The sequence below is a fragment of the Arachis hypogaea genome, chromosome 12 (genome assembly GCF_003086295.3).
Source record: "Arachis hypogaea cultivar Tifrunner chromosome 12, arahy.Tifrunner.gnm2.J5K5, whole genome shotgun sequence".
In the NCBI taxonomy this organism is placed as follows: domain Eukaryota; kingdom Viridiplantae; phylum Streptophyta; class Magnoliopsida; order Fabales; family Fabaceae; genus Arachis; species Arachis hypogaea.
In genome coordinates, this window is record NC_092047.1 from 115,973,347 (window position 1) to 115,987,070 (window position 13,724).

Here is a 13,724-nt window from a genome sequence, read left to right on the forward strand (position 1 = left end):
ATGCATATTGCATTATTAACTTGCTTATGGTTTTACATGAGACAAAATAAGGGAAGATGGTAATTGTACTGTGGAATAATGAAAGTATAGTCCGTGTAACAAATGATTATAATAACATTTCAACATAAAAGGTAGATTTATCTTGGATTACAATTTACTTTCATTGTCCTTATAATTTAATAGAGAAAAGTACTGATTAGACATTTAGACGTACTTTTTATATCTTTACCCTTCAATGAAAATTTTCCTTTTTAGGTTTGGATTTAAAAATTAATTTGTGAGCTTCCCATTTTCTCATTCTAACTTTATCGTCCTTCATCCATGCCAAAACTACCTTTTTGGCAATATACTCAATATCATGAAGCACCCTTTTTGTGCAAGATACTATTTAATTTTGGAAAATTTTTTTAGTTGAATATGTCTCTGTTTCTTCCTTCTTTTTTATTTTATAAACATTTTTATTTTAGAGGAGTCAAATTTTAAAATTTTTTATTTGAAATTAATTTGTATATATTTCCTCTACAAAAAAGTTTTGATATAATAATACAATAATGATATGTAATTTCTCCGTTTATAACAATTAATTTGCTTTTAAAAAAATATATTATTGATCAATATAATGATCTAATGGGGTAATTAAAAAATCAATTGTTGCTTTCAGTTACCACTTACCACTTGTGTGTGTGCCGGCACACCTAATTAAATTATTTACAATGCCCAAAATATCTAAAGGAACGTGTTAAGAGTTACTTAAAACCTTAGATTGTGACTATATTGTGTGATTAAGTGTGTATACAACAGTTGTAAAACATTACAAAATGGTTTAATTAAGATATTTGTTTATTATTGAGCTTCAAGTTGGAAGACACTTGAAATGGCTGAAAACGTCGTTTCCCAACTAGACATGTTGCCCCAAATAAAGTTCATTTATTTTTCTTACTGATAAAATTCGTTCAGAGTTGCAGATTTCTTAGTGAAAAGCAAGCTAAAGAAGAGAAAAATGTATCTTTTGTATTAGTGAAAAATTACTTAATTACAGAGATAAAAGATACAGTTATATATAGTCAAAAAGAAAGAAAAAATAAAAAATAAAAAATAAAAAATAAAATTATATTAACTATCTCTTCATATTCTATTATACAGCTGTGATCAACTAATGTCACATAATACCCAATAAAACCCAATAAAAGAGAGAGTACCTTAGGAGTACCAGTAATATTCATACATTAATAGCCTCCCTTAAGCTAGGAGTGTACAAATTATACATTCCAAATTTACTACATAACTCTTCAAAAAGACCTAATGAAAATGCCTTTGTAAGGACATCAGCAAGTTGTTCTCTTGATGGAGTACGTACAGGATCTAGCTGCTTAGCCGTAGTCCTGTTCCGGAATATTCTGCATTTTGCTAATATCGGCGACAGCCAATTTGTGCTGGGTTACTTAGAGAAGGACGGAACGATTCGTCATACTTCTCTCATAGAGCCTCACAGTGTTACTTCTCCTACCATCAGAAAGCATGTTAAAGATAAACATGGCCTAGGTGATAAAATTTTTTTTAAGAAGGATGATAGTAAAGATTATTTGAAAGACCAAGTCCCGGTATCTAAATTCATAGGATCTTGTAACTTGAAATACAAAGAATTCGTAGACCCTAAAGACACGTTTTCGCAGATTTCTGAAGGAAAGCCGTACTTAACCTCTGAGCCGGATATTGGTTATTTTTCTTGGAAGCAACCTTACCAGTTTGTAATAATAATATTAATGTATGAATATTACTGGTACTCCCAAGGTACTCTCTCTTTTATTGGTTTTATTGGGTATTTTGTGATATTAGTTGATCACAACTGTATAATGGAATATGAAGAGATAGCTAGTATAATTTTTATTTTTTATTTTTTCTTTCTTTTTGGCTATATATAACTGTATCTTTTATCTCTGTAATCATGTAATTTTTCACTAATACAAAAGACACATTTCTCTCTTCTTTAGCTTACTTTTCACTAAGAAATCTGCAGTTCTGAACGAATTTTATCATGGTGCGGTGAGCGTGGAAGAGCTGCAAATATTGTAAAGCAAGGATTGTAAACTTTACCTCTTCCTTCTGCAACATCCATGGCAGATCGAGAAGTTGGAGTAGATAATCCAAAAAATTTGCAACCGCAAACATTTTCAGTGAGTGATTTACAAAATCTCACCAGATTGATGAATCAACTTGCCAGCCTTCAAACGCAAGCAGAAAGATCAACATTGAACCCGATTCAAGACCAAACAAGTCCCTTCTACCTCCATCCAAATGAAAGCCCAGGTTTATCACTAACTCAAACTCCTCTTACAACTCGAAATTATCACTCATAGGCGAGATCGGTTTGGCTATCCATCAAATCGAAGAACAAGTTGGGATTCATTGATGGAAGCATTCTGAAACCTGAAAAAACTAACTCAACCTATGAAGCTTGGGACAGGTGCAACACATTTGTACTATCGTGGTTGCATTCTTCTCTAAGCACAGAGATTCTTCATAGCGTTCTTTGGTGTAACGTGGCCTCGGAACTCTGGAACGATCTCAAGTACAGATTCTATGAAGGTGATTTATTTCGGATAGCTGATCTTCAAGAAGAGATGTTTGCGATGAAGCAGGGAGATCTATCCATCACTGCATATTTCACTAAACTTAAGGGAATTTGGGAAGAACTTGATGAGTTCAAACTAATTCTATCCTGTGCCTGTGGAGCATCATGCTCATGTGGACTGAAAGATCATCAGAGAATATAGAGACTAAGAACATGCTGTTAGAATTTTGAGAAGGTTAAATGAGCAGTATACAACAGTGAAATCACAGATTATGTTGATGGTGCCACTGCCCAGTGTAAATTCCATCTATTCTTTACTTTTGCAACAAGAAAGACAATTAAGCAACTCAGATCAAAGTGAAGAAAGGATACTAGTTAATGTTGTCAATATTGGAGGAACTGGTAATGAAAACAACAGAGGATTTGGTATGATCTCGAATGCAAATTCTGGTATCACAAATTGAGGTGGCCGAGGCAGAGTTAGTAGTGGAAGAGGAATGATGAGAAGTTGTTCTTATTGCGGAAAGGTTGGACACACTATAGAGACTTGCTATCATAAGTATGGATTTCCTCCTCATTTGCAAAAGAAATTTGGAGTAGCAAATGTGAACAATATGATTGTTGCTGAGAAAACATGTGGAGATGGCAACGTAACTGATGTGCGTTCAACTCAAGAGGAGAATAGTAAAAGTCTAGACAACTTGTTTTCCGAAGATAAAAAACAAGCATTGATTTCTCTATTCCAACAACATAAAGGTGATCCTGCTCATAGTTCTCTTCAAACACAAGCCATAAACACAGTGATAGCTCCTTCAGCAGGTATACACTATATTTTATCAGTTTCTCATATTCCTTTGCACATACATGACTGGATAATTGACACTGGTGCCACTGCGCATGTTACTTTTTCTCTTGATGCTTTTCACTCTCATCACACAATAAATCTTGTGTTAATCAAATGTCCAAATGGAACTGAGACCACAGCAACAATTAGTGGAACTATAATTTTAACCCGTGATTTTTACCTTACAAATGTGTTATATGTGCCCTCTTTCAATTTTAATCTCATATCTGTGTCTGAAGCAATTGATTTTTTACCTTGTCAATTTTTATTTAACAATACACACTGTGAGATACAGGACAACCTTTTCTTGAAGATGATTGGTCATGCTAGACAAAGAGGTGGCTTGTATATCTTTAATACAGATGCAACTTATGTCAACTTAGGAGCAAAGAATAGAGAACTAGTCAACACCAGCAATTTAGTTAGTGTTGCTGCTGTCACATACACTATAAATCATGAAACTTGGCATTGTAGGTTAGGACATGTCTCAATTGATACATTACAAGAAATGAAAAAGAGTTATCCTTTTATTGTATGTCTATTAAGGCTGCGTTTGTTTTCAAAGACAGGACAGAACACGACACTGAGACAGAGACAATAGGACGGAGACACTAAAAATTATTGTTTGTGTATTGTGTTTGGATACGATGTACAAGACACTAATGTAATGTCCAGTATTATGTTTGGATACATATGGACAAGACTAAAATATTATATAAAATGACTAAAATAACCATATGATTCCAAATTTTCTACATCAAGTACAAAGTAATATAATAGAGAATGAGAGTACGTAGGAGTACAGACGAAACTTGAAAAAATATTTGAAGAGACAAAAAATTTTAATAAAAAAATATATAATAGTATTTATATTAAAATAAAAATTATAAATATATTTATTTTATTTTTAAATTTATTATTAATATGTAGGAATACATATGGTTAAGATTAATAAAAAAATAGATCTGAGTTTGATTAATAAAAAATTTTGTTTAGGTTAATAAGCCAAATTAATTTTAAATAAAAAATCAGTTTTAAAAAAAATCTATTTTTACATGAAAAAAAAAAGTTTTTGCACATAAAAATTTATTTTTATTTAGAAAACCAATTTTTTTTATCTAAAAACTGATTTTTTTTAAATTATATAAAATCAATTACAACTTATAAATTATTTTTTAGCATTTTAAAAAGATCAATTTTACCTTTAATAATATTTATCTTTCAAAAGTTTCAAGACTAATTATAGGAAAAATAAGAAGGGATAATAGTGGAATAATAAAAAATATCTATGGACAAAAAGGAAAACAAAATTTATAAAAGAGTCCGTGTCCACTCTTCTAAATCTCGTGTCCATCATTGTCCTTCGTAGAAGAGTGGACACAAAAATATAAAAAACTGTCCCGGAGACAATGTGTTCCGTGTCCATGTCTCTGCTTCCAAACACATTCTAAATATGTACTGTCCATGTCTCTGTGTCCTGTCTCCGAAAACAAACGCTACCTAAAAGATGAACCTTGTGAACCATGTCATTATGCAAAACAAAGAAGATTGCCTTTTCATTTGAGTCAAACAAAATCTGTCAATTTATTTGATTTAGTGCACATGGATATTTGGGGACCAATTTCTACTCCATCTTTTGCTGGTCATAAATATTTTTTAACAATAGTAGAAGATAAAACCAGGTTCACTTGGCTATTTTTTATGAAAAATAAAAGTGAAACTTCTTTTTTTATTCAACAATTTGTGCAACTAATTGAAACTCAATTTCAAACAAAAATAAAAAATACCAGAACTGATAATGGAGCTGAATTCATCATGAATTCTTTTTATGAAAAACAGGGAATAGTTCATCAGACTTCATGTGTTGAGACACCTCAACAAAATGAAGTTGTAAAACGAAAGCACCAAGATATTTTAAATATTGCTAGAGCACTCATTTTTAAGGTTCATCTTCCTAAAATTTTTTGGAGACATACTGCATCTCATGCTGTACATATTCTCAATAGAGTGCCTAGTTCATCTATTAATAATAAAAATCCTTATCAAATTTTTTTTGGTAAAATGCCAAACATTCAACACTTCAAAATCTTTGGATGTCTTGCATTTGCTTCAACTTTAGTTGCAAATAGAAAGAAATTGGATAAAAGAGGAAGAAAATGCATTTTTCTTGGCTTTAAAACAGGAACAAAAGGATATCTTTTGATGAACATAAATAACAAACAATTTTTCATATCTAGAAATGTAACTTTTAATGAAAATTTCTTTCCATATAAGGATAATCAAGTTTCTCATCAATTTGAATATGTTTCCAATTCTAATCAAGACACTAAACCTACATTACATAATCATGATCCTATAGATGTCTTTGATAGTAGCACATTATCTTCCCATACCTTAAATTTATATCCCATTCAACATACATTGCCAAATACTCCTTCCAGCACTATTGATGTTCAACCACAGCCAACCTTACCCATGTCTTTGAGTTTACCAGCAGCACCAGCATCATGTACTACACCATCATATGATGAAAATCCATCTAATTCCCAACCCACTCATATTAATCCACCTCCTTCACTAAGAAGATCTCTTAGAGAAAGACACAAGCCAAGATACCTTGATGATTATGAATGTATGCAAATCACTGTCTCTAATAGCATGATCCAATCATCAATCACAAAAAGGTGTCCTCTTTCCAATTATTTGAATTACAATTCCCTGTCACAATCACACAAAATACTTTCCATTACAATTTCCACAAATCTAGAGCCAAGAAACTATGAGCAGGCTATTCTGAGTGATTGTTGGCAGAAAGCAATCAAAGCTGAGCTTCAAGCATTGGAGGAAAGAAAGACCTAAAAACTTACTACTCTACCGAAAGGGAAGCATGCAATCGGATGTAAATGGGTTTTTAAAACCAAGTATAACTCTAATGGTACTATAAAGAGACACAAAGCAAGGCTTGTGGTCAAGGGCTTTACTCAAACACAAGGGTATGACTATTTTGATACTTTTAGTCCTGTAATCAAAATGACTACCCTTCGTGTACTCTTAGCAATTGCAGCCAGTAAGAACTGGTTTATTCATCAATTAGATGTGACCACTGCTTTTCTTCATGGTGATCTACCTGAAGAAGTCTATATGAAGTTGCCCCTTGGTTTAAATGCACAGCCAGGAATGGTTTGTAAGTTGGAACGATCCTTATATGGTCTTAAGCAAGCAAGTCGCCAGTGAAACTCCAAGTTATGCTCTGTCTTGATTGCTTCAGGTTACTCACAATCAAAGGCAGATCATTCTCTTTTCACCAAATCTTCTCCAACATGTTTCACTTCTATTTTTGTTTATGTGGATGATTTAGTTCTAGCGGTAGATGACATAGAAGAGATCCAACATGTGAAGATGAAATTCGACACTTTGTTCAAAATCAAAGATTTAGGCGAACTAAAATTTTTATTGGGCATGGAAGTTGCAAGGAGCAAAAGGGGAATAGCTTTGTATTAAAAGAAGTAAACTCTTGATCTCCTAAACGAGTATGGATTATTAGATTCAAAACCAGCCAGCACACCTATGAATTATTCAATTCATCTCTCAAAGTCATCAGGAACATTGTTGGATGATGCTAAACTATATAGAAGACTCGTTGGAAGGTTGATATACCTCACTAATACCAGACCTGACATAAGCTTTGCTGTTAGCAAGTTAAGTCAATTTTTAGATTGTTCTACAAATGAGCACTTCAAAACAGCTTTACATGTGTTGAAATATTTGAAAGGAGCTCCTGAAAAAGGATTACTTTTTGAGTCTGTTTGTGACTTATCCCTCCGTAATTTTTCAGATTCTGATTGGGAGTACCAGTAATATTCATACATTAATACTTGCCAATATCAATTTAACTTATGCAATAATTGTTTCGTTTTCAAGATGTCAATAACCACTTGATCCATTTCTATTTTTGAGTTTTGGTGGTCGATATATAATATGTTAGAAATGGCCTATGAATATTTTTTAGAGTTACACGATAAGGAGATTTCTTTAAAAAAAAATTATTAAGATTTATAAAGTTTTAAAAGAAAAAAAATATCAAACTAAGTATCATAAAAATTTTGCAATAAACTTACACAATTCTAAAGAAAAAGTTATTAAATATACTTCTGAAGAACAACAACATTAAAATTTCCTATTATTTTTTTTCTTCTATAATTTTTAAATCAATCACAATTTTATTTTCTTTGAAGAACTATCACAAAATGTTTGTAATATTTTTATTTTTCTAGAAATCTATACTATTACAAAATTTGGATATAAATAAGCACATATCTTAACATATTTCAAAAGAATGAAATTTCTTAGAGTGATGACAATGTTAACCATAACTATGAGTGAACGCTTATTTATTTATTTATTTATTTATTTATAAGCAACCTATCATTTCTTGAAATATTAGAGTGATATAAATTAATTCAATATTATTAAAAAATTTAGTTAGTTTAACAAAATAAGTAGCTTATCATTTTTTAAATATATAATTATATTTATTTTAATTGACATAATTATTTTAAGATAAAAACTCACATATAATTATTTTCATATAAAATTAATAATTAAAAAATTAAATAACAATTTAACCAACATATTAAATTATCTAATCATTTTTAACTAACAATCTCGAAAACAATGCCAATGAACTATAGTTTAAATAACATAATCTCCACATATTCACTCAAGAAGTCGTGAGTTTGAGTCACCTATATTTAGTATGAAAAAAAAAAAAACACCTCGAAAATAATTTAACCTAAGTTTTCAACTTTTTATTATAATTTGGATAATGTTAAAGAGACAAAAAAAAAAATAGATAGAACTTGCCTTATTTAACATTCATTAATTGTCGTAATAATTAATAAATACTAAATAAGACAAGTTACGGTTGTTTTTGGCTAATTTTTGGTTACCAAACATTATAATTTATGCTTAGTGGAACTCTTAACGCCACGTGATCCATGTTTATATATATCGTCATGCAAAATCAGATTTTGTGTATCCACTTGTTCGCTTCCAAATCCAATTTCTTCTCTTTTCTTTTTCCCTGTGTTTGTGTTGGGTAGTGTTTAAAATTCAGCTCCATTTTACTTGGACACAATATATAATAGGAAGAATAATAGCATCACCGTTCCATTAACGCCGGGAAAACTCCCCGGTATTCCACTCCGGCGAGTTCTTCCTTCGCCGGTGTTAAAGTCATCGGTATGATCAAAATGCACAGCTTGCGCCTTTTACTGTTTTTTTTTTTTTCAAAATTAGTTTGGTTCTTCAATACCCATTCTGTGAGTAATATTGGAATTTGATTCATTTGATAATACAGGTAACATAGAATTTAATTTTTCTGAATCCAAAATCTATGATGCTGAATTAACTTGAAACTGTTCAAGATTCATGCTTTGCTTGTTGCTTCAGCTCAGAAGGGATCTTGTGTTGTGTGTATAGTGTATTTTGCACGTGTTGTGTTTGTTTAATTGTCTTGATTGGTAATTAGTTGATTTTATAATGAATTGGTTTATTGTTCTATAAGGTTGTGTCAGTGTTGTTTTTCTTGATCTTATATAGATCCCGTTTATGTTGATTTGATGCAGCTGAAAGGAAGGAAGAAAAAAACTTTATCTTAACACTGTTGAAGTGAACTTTGGAGTGATTGAGAAGATCCTGTTTGACATTTAGGCCAAAACAGGGGTCTGAAGAAAGAATGGTTGGGCTCTTCAGTGTAATGGGGCATGAGAAATGTGAAAGCTACTTAATTTTCAGTGGAGAGGCTGCTCTTGGTGACAATTTCAGAACTTTTCTGTATTTTCTTGGTCTTGCATATTGTTTCCTTGGATTATCAGCTATAACAGCTCGTTTCTTCAAGTCCATGGAAAATGTGGTGAAGCACACAAGGAAAGTTGTGGAGATAGATCCTGTTACTCAGACTGAAGTAGTTAGACATGAGAAAGTTTGGAATTACACCATTGCGGATATTAGCCTATTAGCCTTCGGAACTAGCTTTCCTCAGATATCATTAGCCACCATTGATGCTATACGGAATGTCGGGAACTTGTATGCTGGAGGTTTGTGTTTCTGTGCATATGTCTTATACCTTTCCTATGACAGAATACTAGATTCAAGTTAGATGTGTTTCTTGAATTTCCTAGTCAGGTATTGGTAGATTTGAAATGCTGGAGTTATATATCATATGTTAGCTGTTGGTAGTATTGTTAATGCACTGACCTTTGACCCCGTTTTACATCCAAAAAAAAAGTATTGCTAATGCACTAAATAATATTTCTTTGATGAGCTTGTGTAATGGAAGAGTGGCAGCATAGAATTAAATGAAAAGAAGAGAGGCTGAGATGTTATATTTTGAAGTATTACCATTTTTCACTTGTCCTTTAAATTAGTAAACAAGTATTAATAGACTAGGCTATTCACTTTTTGTTATTTTACATGTTCATTTTTTTGTTAGTATAAACTATTTAAAAGCTTGCTGACTCCAGTTCTTTATTGGTAGTTGTTAATAGCCTTAAATTGTCTAAAATTGTTGAATATTGTTACATCGCAATTTATTAATAAAAAAACCACATATTTGCTTGCACAAATTTAAATTGAGATATGCTTTCAAGTTAAATATATTACTATTTTTTTCCACACTGGTATTTCCATCATTGATTTGTGCGACAAATTAGTTGTGCTGATTAATGAGATTATGCGTATTATTTCCTTCATACTGGAAAGTGCAAATAGCTGATGTTATGTAGAGCGAGTTCAGTACATGCAGTTCCATTTGGGATTGTATTTGATCAATATTAGTATTGGTTATATTCTAATCTTAATTTTCTTTCTGATGGGCTTTAAACTGATGTAAAATTGTAATGTTTACAAACATGCTGAAAATTTTCAGGTTTGGGGCCCGGAACACTTGTTGGTTCTGCAGCTTTTGACCTTTTCCCTATCCATGCTGTCTGTGTAGTAGTTCCAAAAGCAGGGGAGCTGAAAAAGATTGCTGACATAGGAGTATGGTTGGTGGAGTTGTTTTGGTCATTTTGGGCTTATATTTGGTTATACATTATTTTGAAGGTAATATTCCAACATTTCTCTTCAAAACATCGTAATTTATGCTGCTTGCTTCCTTCTTCAGTTATTTTTATTGACTTGTTCTAGGAAGTGTAAGAAATATTATTATTTGAGCCTTCATTCCATGCAATAAGACGGTCGACTCTGTGGATGTTTTTAACATATGAAATTTAGTGAATGATAGAATGAGAAAACTTTCCAGACTTCTTCTCTCTTTCAAGCTTCAATAACAATTGATGAGGCTCTATGCTTCATGGAAAATGTCTAAAAATGCATATGTAAATTTTAATTTGGCACTGAAACCTTGTGCTTCAATCAGCAAGTTTGGACAACCATACGTCATGCTTAGGGCTCTATAAGTTCAACACTTAAATGTATTTCAACCTTGTGCTTCAATCAGCAAGTTTGGACAACCATATGTCATGCTTAGGGCTCTATAAGTTCAACACTTAAATGTATTTCAAAGTTGATTATAGTACAGGATCTTTCTTATCTGTGTCATCACTTTGCTTGTTAAATTCTTTATAGTTCTTTTGTTGAGTAATATTCATGATAGAGCTGAATGTAGGTGTGGACTCCAGATGTGGTGACTCTATGGGAGGCCTTGTTGACAGTACTGCAGTATGGATTACTGTTGACCCATGCTTATGCTCAAGACAAGCGATGGCCATATATTTCTCTACCTATGTATGTGCTTCTTTTTGTTAAAATTCACTAAGAAGATTAATTTTTCATCTTCCTCTTGAGTATATTGGTCATAATCAAAGCATTTATTCTGATCATGATCCTCTAGTCTGATATCTCGTTCTATATATGAAGTGAACGAGATGAGAGGCCTGAGGAATGGGTGCCAGAAGAATCTCCTTATTTTATACAAGAAAGCCTCGACAAAATGGACTTTTCTGAGACAAGTCCCATGAGTGAAGAATATGGGGAGACTGTTGATATTTTCTCCATTCATTCAGTAAATCCCACCGGTATTTGTGCTGTCTTAATATAGTGAAATTTTACTTTGTTTGCCTTTTCTAACATATTATTTTCTCCTCTTAAAATTTTCTGCTTAGCATGAGAAACATTCCGAAACGTCAGAATAATCTTGCATAATAAATTTTCAAATCTGCAGACCAAAAATATGAAAGAGTACATCAAATAGATGATAATGTTGCTCAAATTTCTGATAAAGCTAAGGAAATGATGACAGAGGATGTGCATTTGCTTAAAATTTGGAGGCAGCAATTTGTGGATGCACTGACGGTAGTAAATTTTTTGTTGCAAATGCTTATAGCATAGGTTAAAGAAAAAGAATAACAGCCACAACTAAGCCATTTTATGACATTGTATCATAGATTCATGATAGTAATACTGCAACTAACTACGATTAAGTTAATCAGGAAATTGTTATGGTTTTACGGATATGGGCTGTTTCAGATAAAATATGTATTTTCTCTAGTAACACACTTTGTTTCACATTGTTAAGTATAAGCTTTACTCTGTATTTTTACAAAGTTTCAAATATTTTTATGTTTGCTATATATTATATTAATGTTATTATGTTATAAACTGCAGAGTTTTAGGATTTCACTAACTTTGCATTGTTCCAATATTTAGCAATTGGGCTCTTCTTATTTTTTTCCCAATAGATATATTTATCTGGGATTATAAAGAGTAACTGACTGACAGATAATAGTAATTTCTTCAACAGTTGGAGAGCCTGGAGACAAAAAAATTGAAGAATTCCTATCTCCGCATGGGTAGAATATTATGGCAATCACTGCTTATACCATGGAGGTTTCTGTTTGCTTTTGTTCCTCCATGCCATATAGCTCATGGATGGATCTCCTTCATTTGCTCTTTGCTTTTCATCAGTGGAATAGCTTACATTGTTACTAGGATCACAGATCTTATAAGTTGTGTCACAGGTTTGACTTCTCATTTGTAATCATCTCCCATTACATTTAATTGTTGGTCCAAATTTCCTTTCAGGCTATCAGCTATGAATATATATCACTTAATTTCTTCTCTTCTATTCTGTTATAGGAATAAATGCTTATGTCATAGCGTTTACAGCACTGGCCAGCGGAACCTCGTGGCCCGATTTAGTGGCAAGCAAGATTGCTGCAGAACGTCAAATAACTGCAGACTCAGCAATTGCAAACATCACTTGCAGGTCTTGATCTCTATATGCATCTAATTCTAGCTTAGGGACATTGTTACATGTCATCATTACATCATGGTTTAACCTTAACATTATTACATGTCATCATTAACGCCACATGCTTTCGTTGCAATCGTATGATTTCATAATGTCATCAAAATGAAATCAAACTAAATCAATTGTTAATTCTTTCGGCAGTAATTCGGTGAACATATATGTTGGCATTGGTGTTCCATGGCTTATTGATACCTTATACAACTTCATAGCATATAGAGAACCTCTTCGGATCCAAGATGCAGGGGGGCTAAGCTTTTCCTTGCTTGTTTTCTTCTCTACTTCTGTTGGGTGTATATCAGTTTTGGTTTTACGGCGTTTAATTTTTGGCGCGGAGCTAGGAGGACCAAGGATCTGGGCATGGATTACTTGTGTGTACTTCATGTTTCTGTGGATTATTTTTGTTGTACTATCTTCACTCAAAGTTTCTGGGTTCATTTAGAATTATTCTTGTCCACTTTAGCTCATTGTATAGGTAATAGGTTTATAGTAATATAATTTGGTGCATTATATTTCATTTGTATGATTATTCACTTCTATGATTATTCCTAATCTCTCAGACTCAGTATCAATATCTGAAAACAAATACTATCTTCCAGGTTTATCATCAATTATATGTCAATTTAGTGATGAGAATCAGACATATAACAATGGCCTTAAATAGAGACTTCGGAATTGGTTCTATACTTCTATCAGAGTAAAAGATGTCAAAGAAGAGAAAGATATATAATCGTGTTAGTATTTAAAAATTAAACTAGTGCATTTTATTAACAAGGAAAAAAAAGGCTTATATAATTTTATGTTGAGTTTATGCTTTATATAGTACATGTTTGAAAAGACAAAATATAGAAATATTAAAAGAAGAGAAGCAAAGACAGTGTGTGGGTTAAATAAAAAAATTGAAAAAATATATTCTAAAACAAAAAAATTTGATCCATTTTTATATTCATTTGATCAAATCAAAATAAATCAAACAAATCTAAAAATTAAGGTGAAAA

The 13,724-nt window shown here is 31.9% G+C and overlaps 1 protein-coding gene across 1 annotated transcript; it reads left to right on the forward strand.

Annotated features, from left to right (window-relative positions):
* Positions 1-8,342: 8,342 nt before the first annotated feature.
* LOC112728547 (magnesium/proton exchanger) lies at positions 8,343-13,337 on the forward strand. Its single transcript, XM_025778730.3, has 9 exons — positions 8,343-8,657; positions 9,044-9,514; positions 10,345-10,520; positions 11,086-11,204; positions 11,337-11,494; positions 11,641-11,771; positions 12,220-12,436; positions 12,555-12,684; positions 12,871-13,337. Exons 2-9 carry the CDS (start codon positions 9,154-9,156, stop codon positions 13,166-13,168), a joined length of 1,590 nt encoding a protein of 529 aa, XP_025634515.1. The 5' UTR covers positions 8,343-8,657; positions 9,044-9,153; the 3' UTR covers positions 13,169-13,337.
* Positions 13,338-13,724: the final 387 nt, after the last annotated feature.

Excerpts from the sequence above, each read along its gene's own strand:
- LOC112728547 (XM_025778730.3), top strand. The coding sequence starts at position 9,154 with ATGGTTGGGCTCTTCAGTGTAATGGGGCATGAGAAATGTGAAAGCTAC. Across the intron at positions 11,772-12,219 it reads AATTTGTGGATGCACTGACG|TTGGAGAGCCTGGAGACAAA; the intron begins GTAGTAAATTTT and ends TTTCTTCAACAG. Across the intron at positions 12,437-12,554 it reads TCTTATAAGTTGTGTCACAG|GAATAAATGCTTATGTCATA; the intron begins GTTTGACTTCTC and ends ATTCTGTTATAG.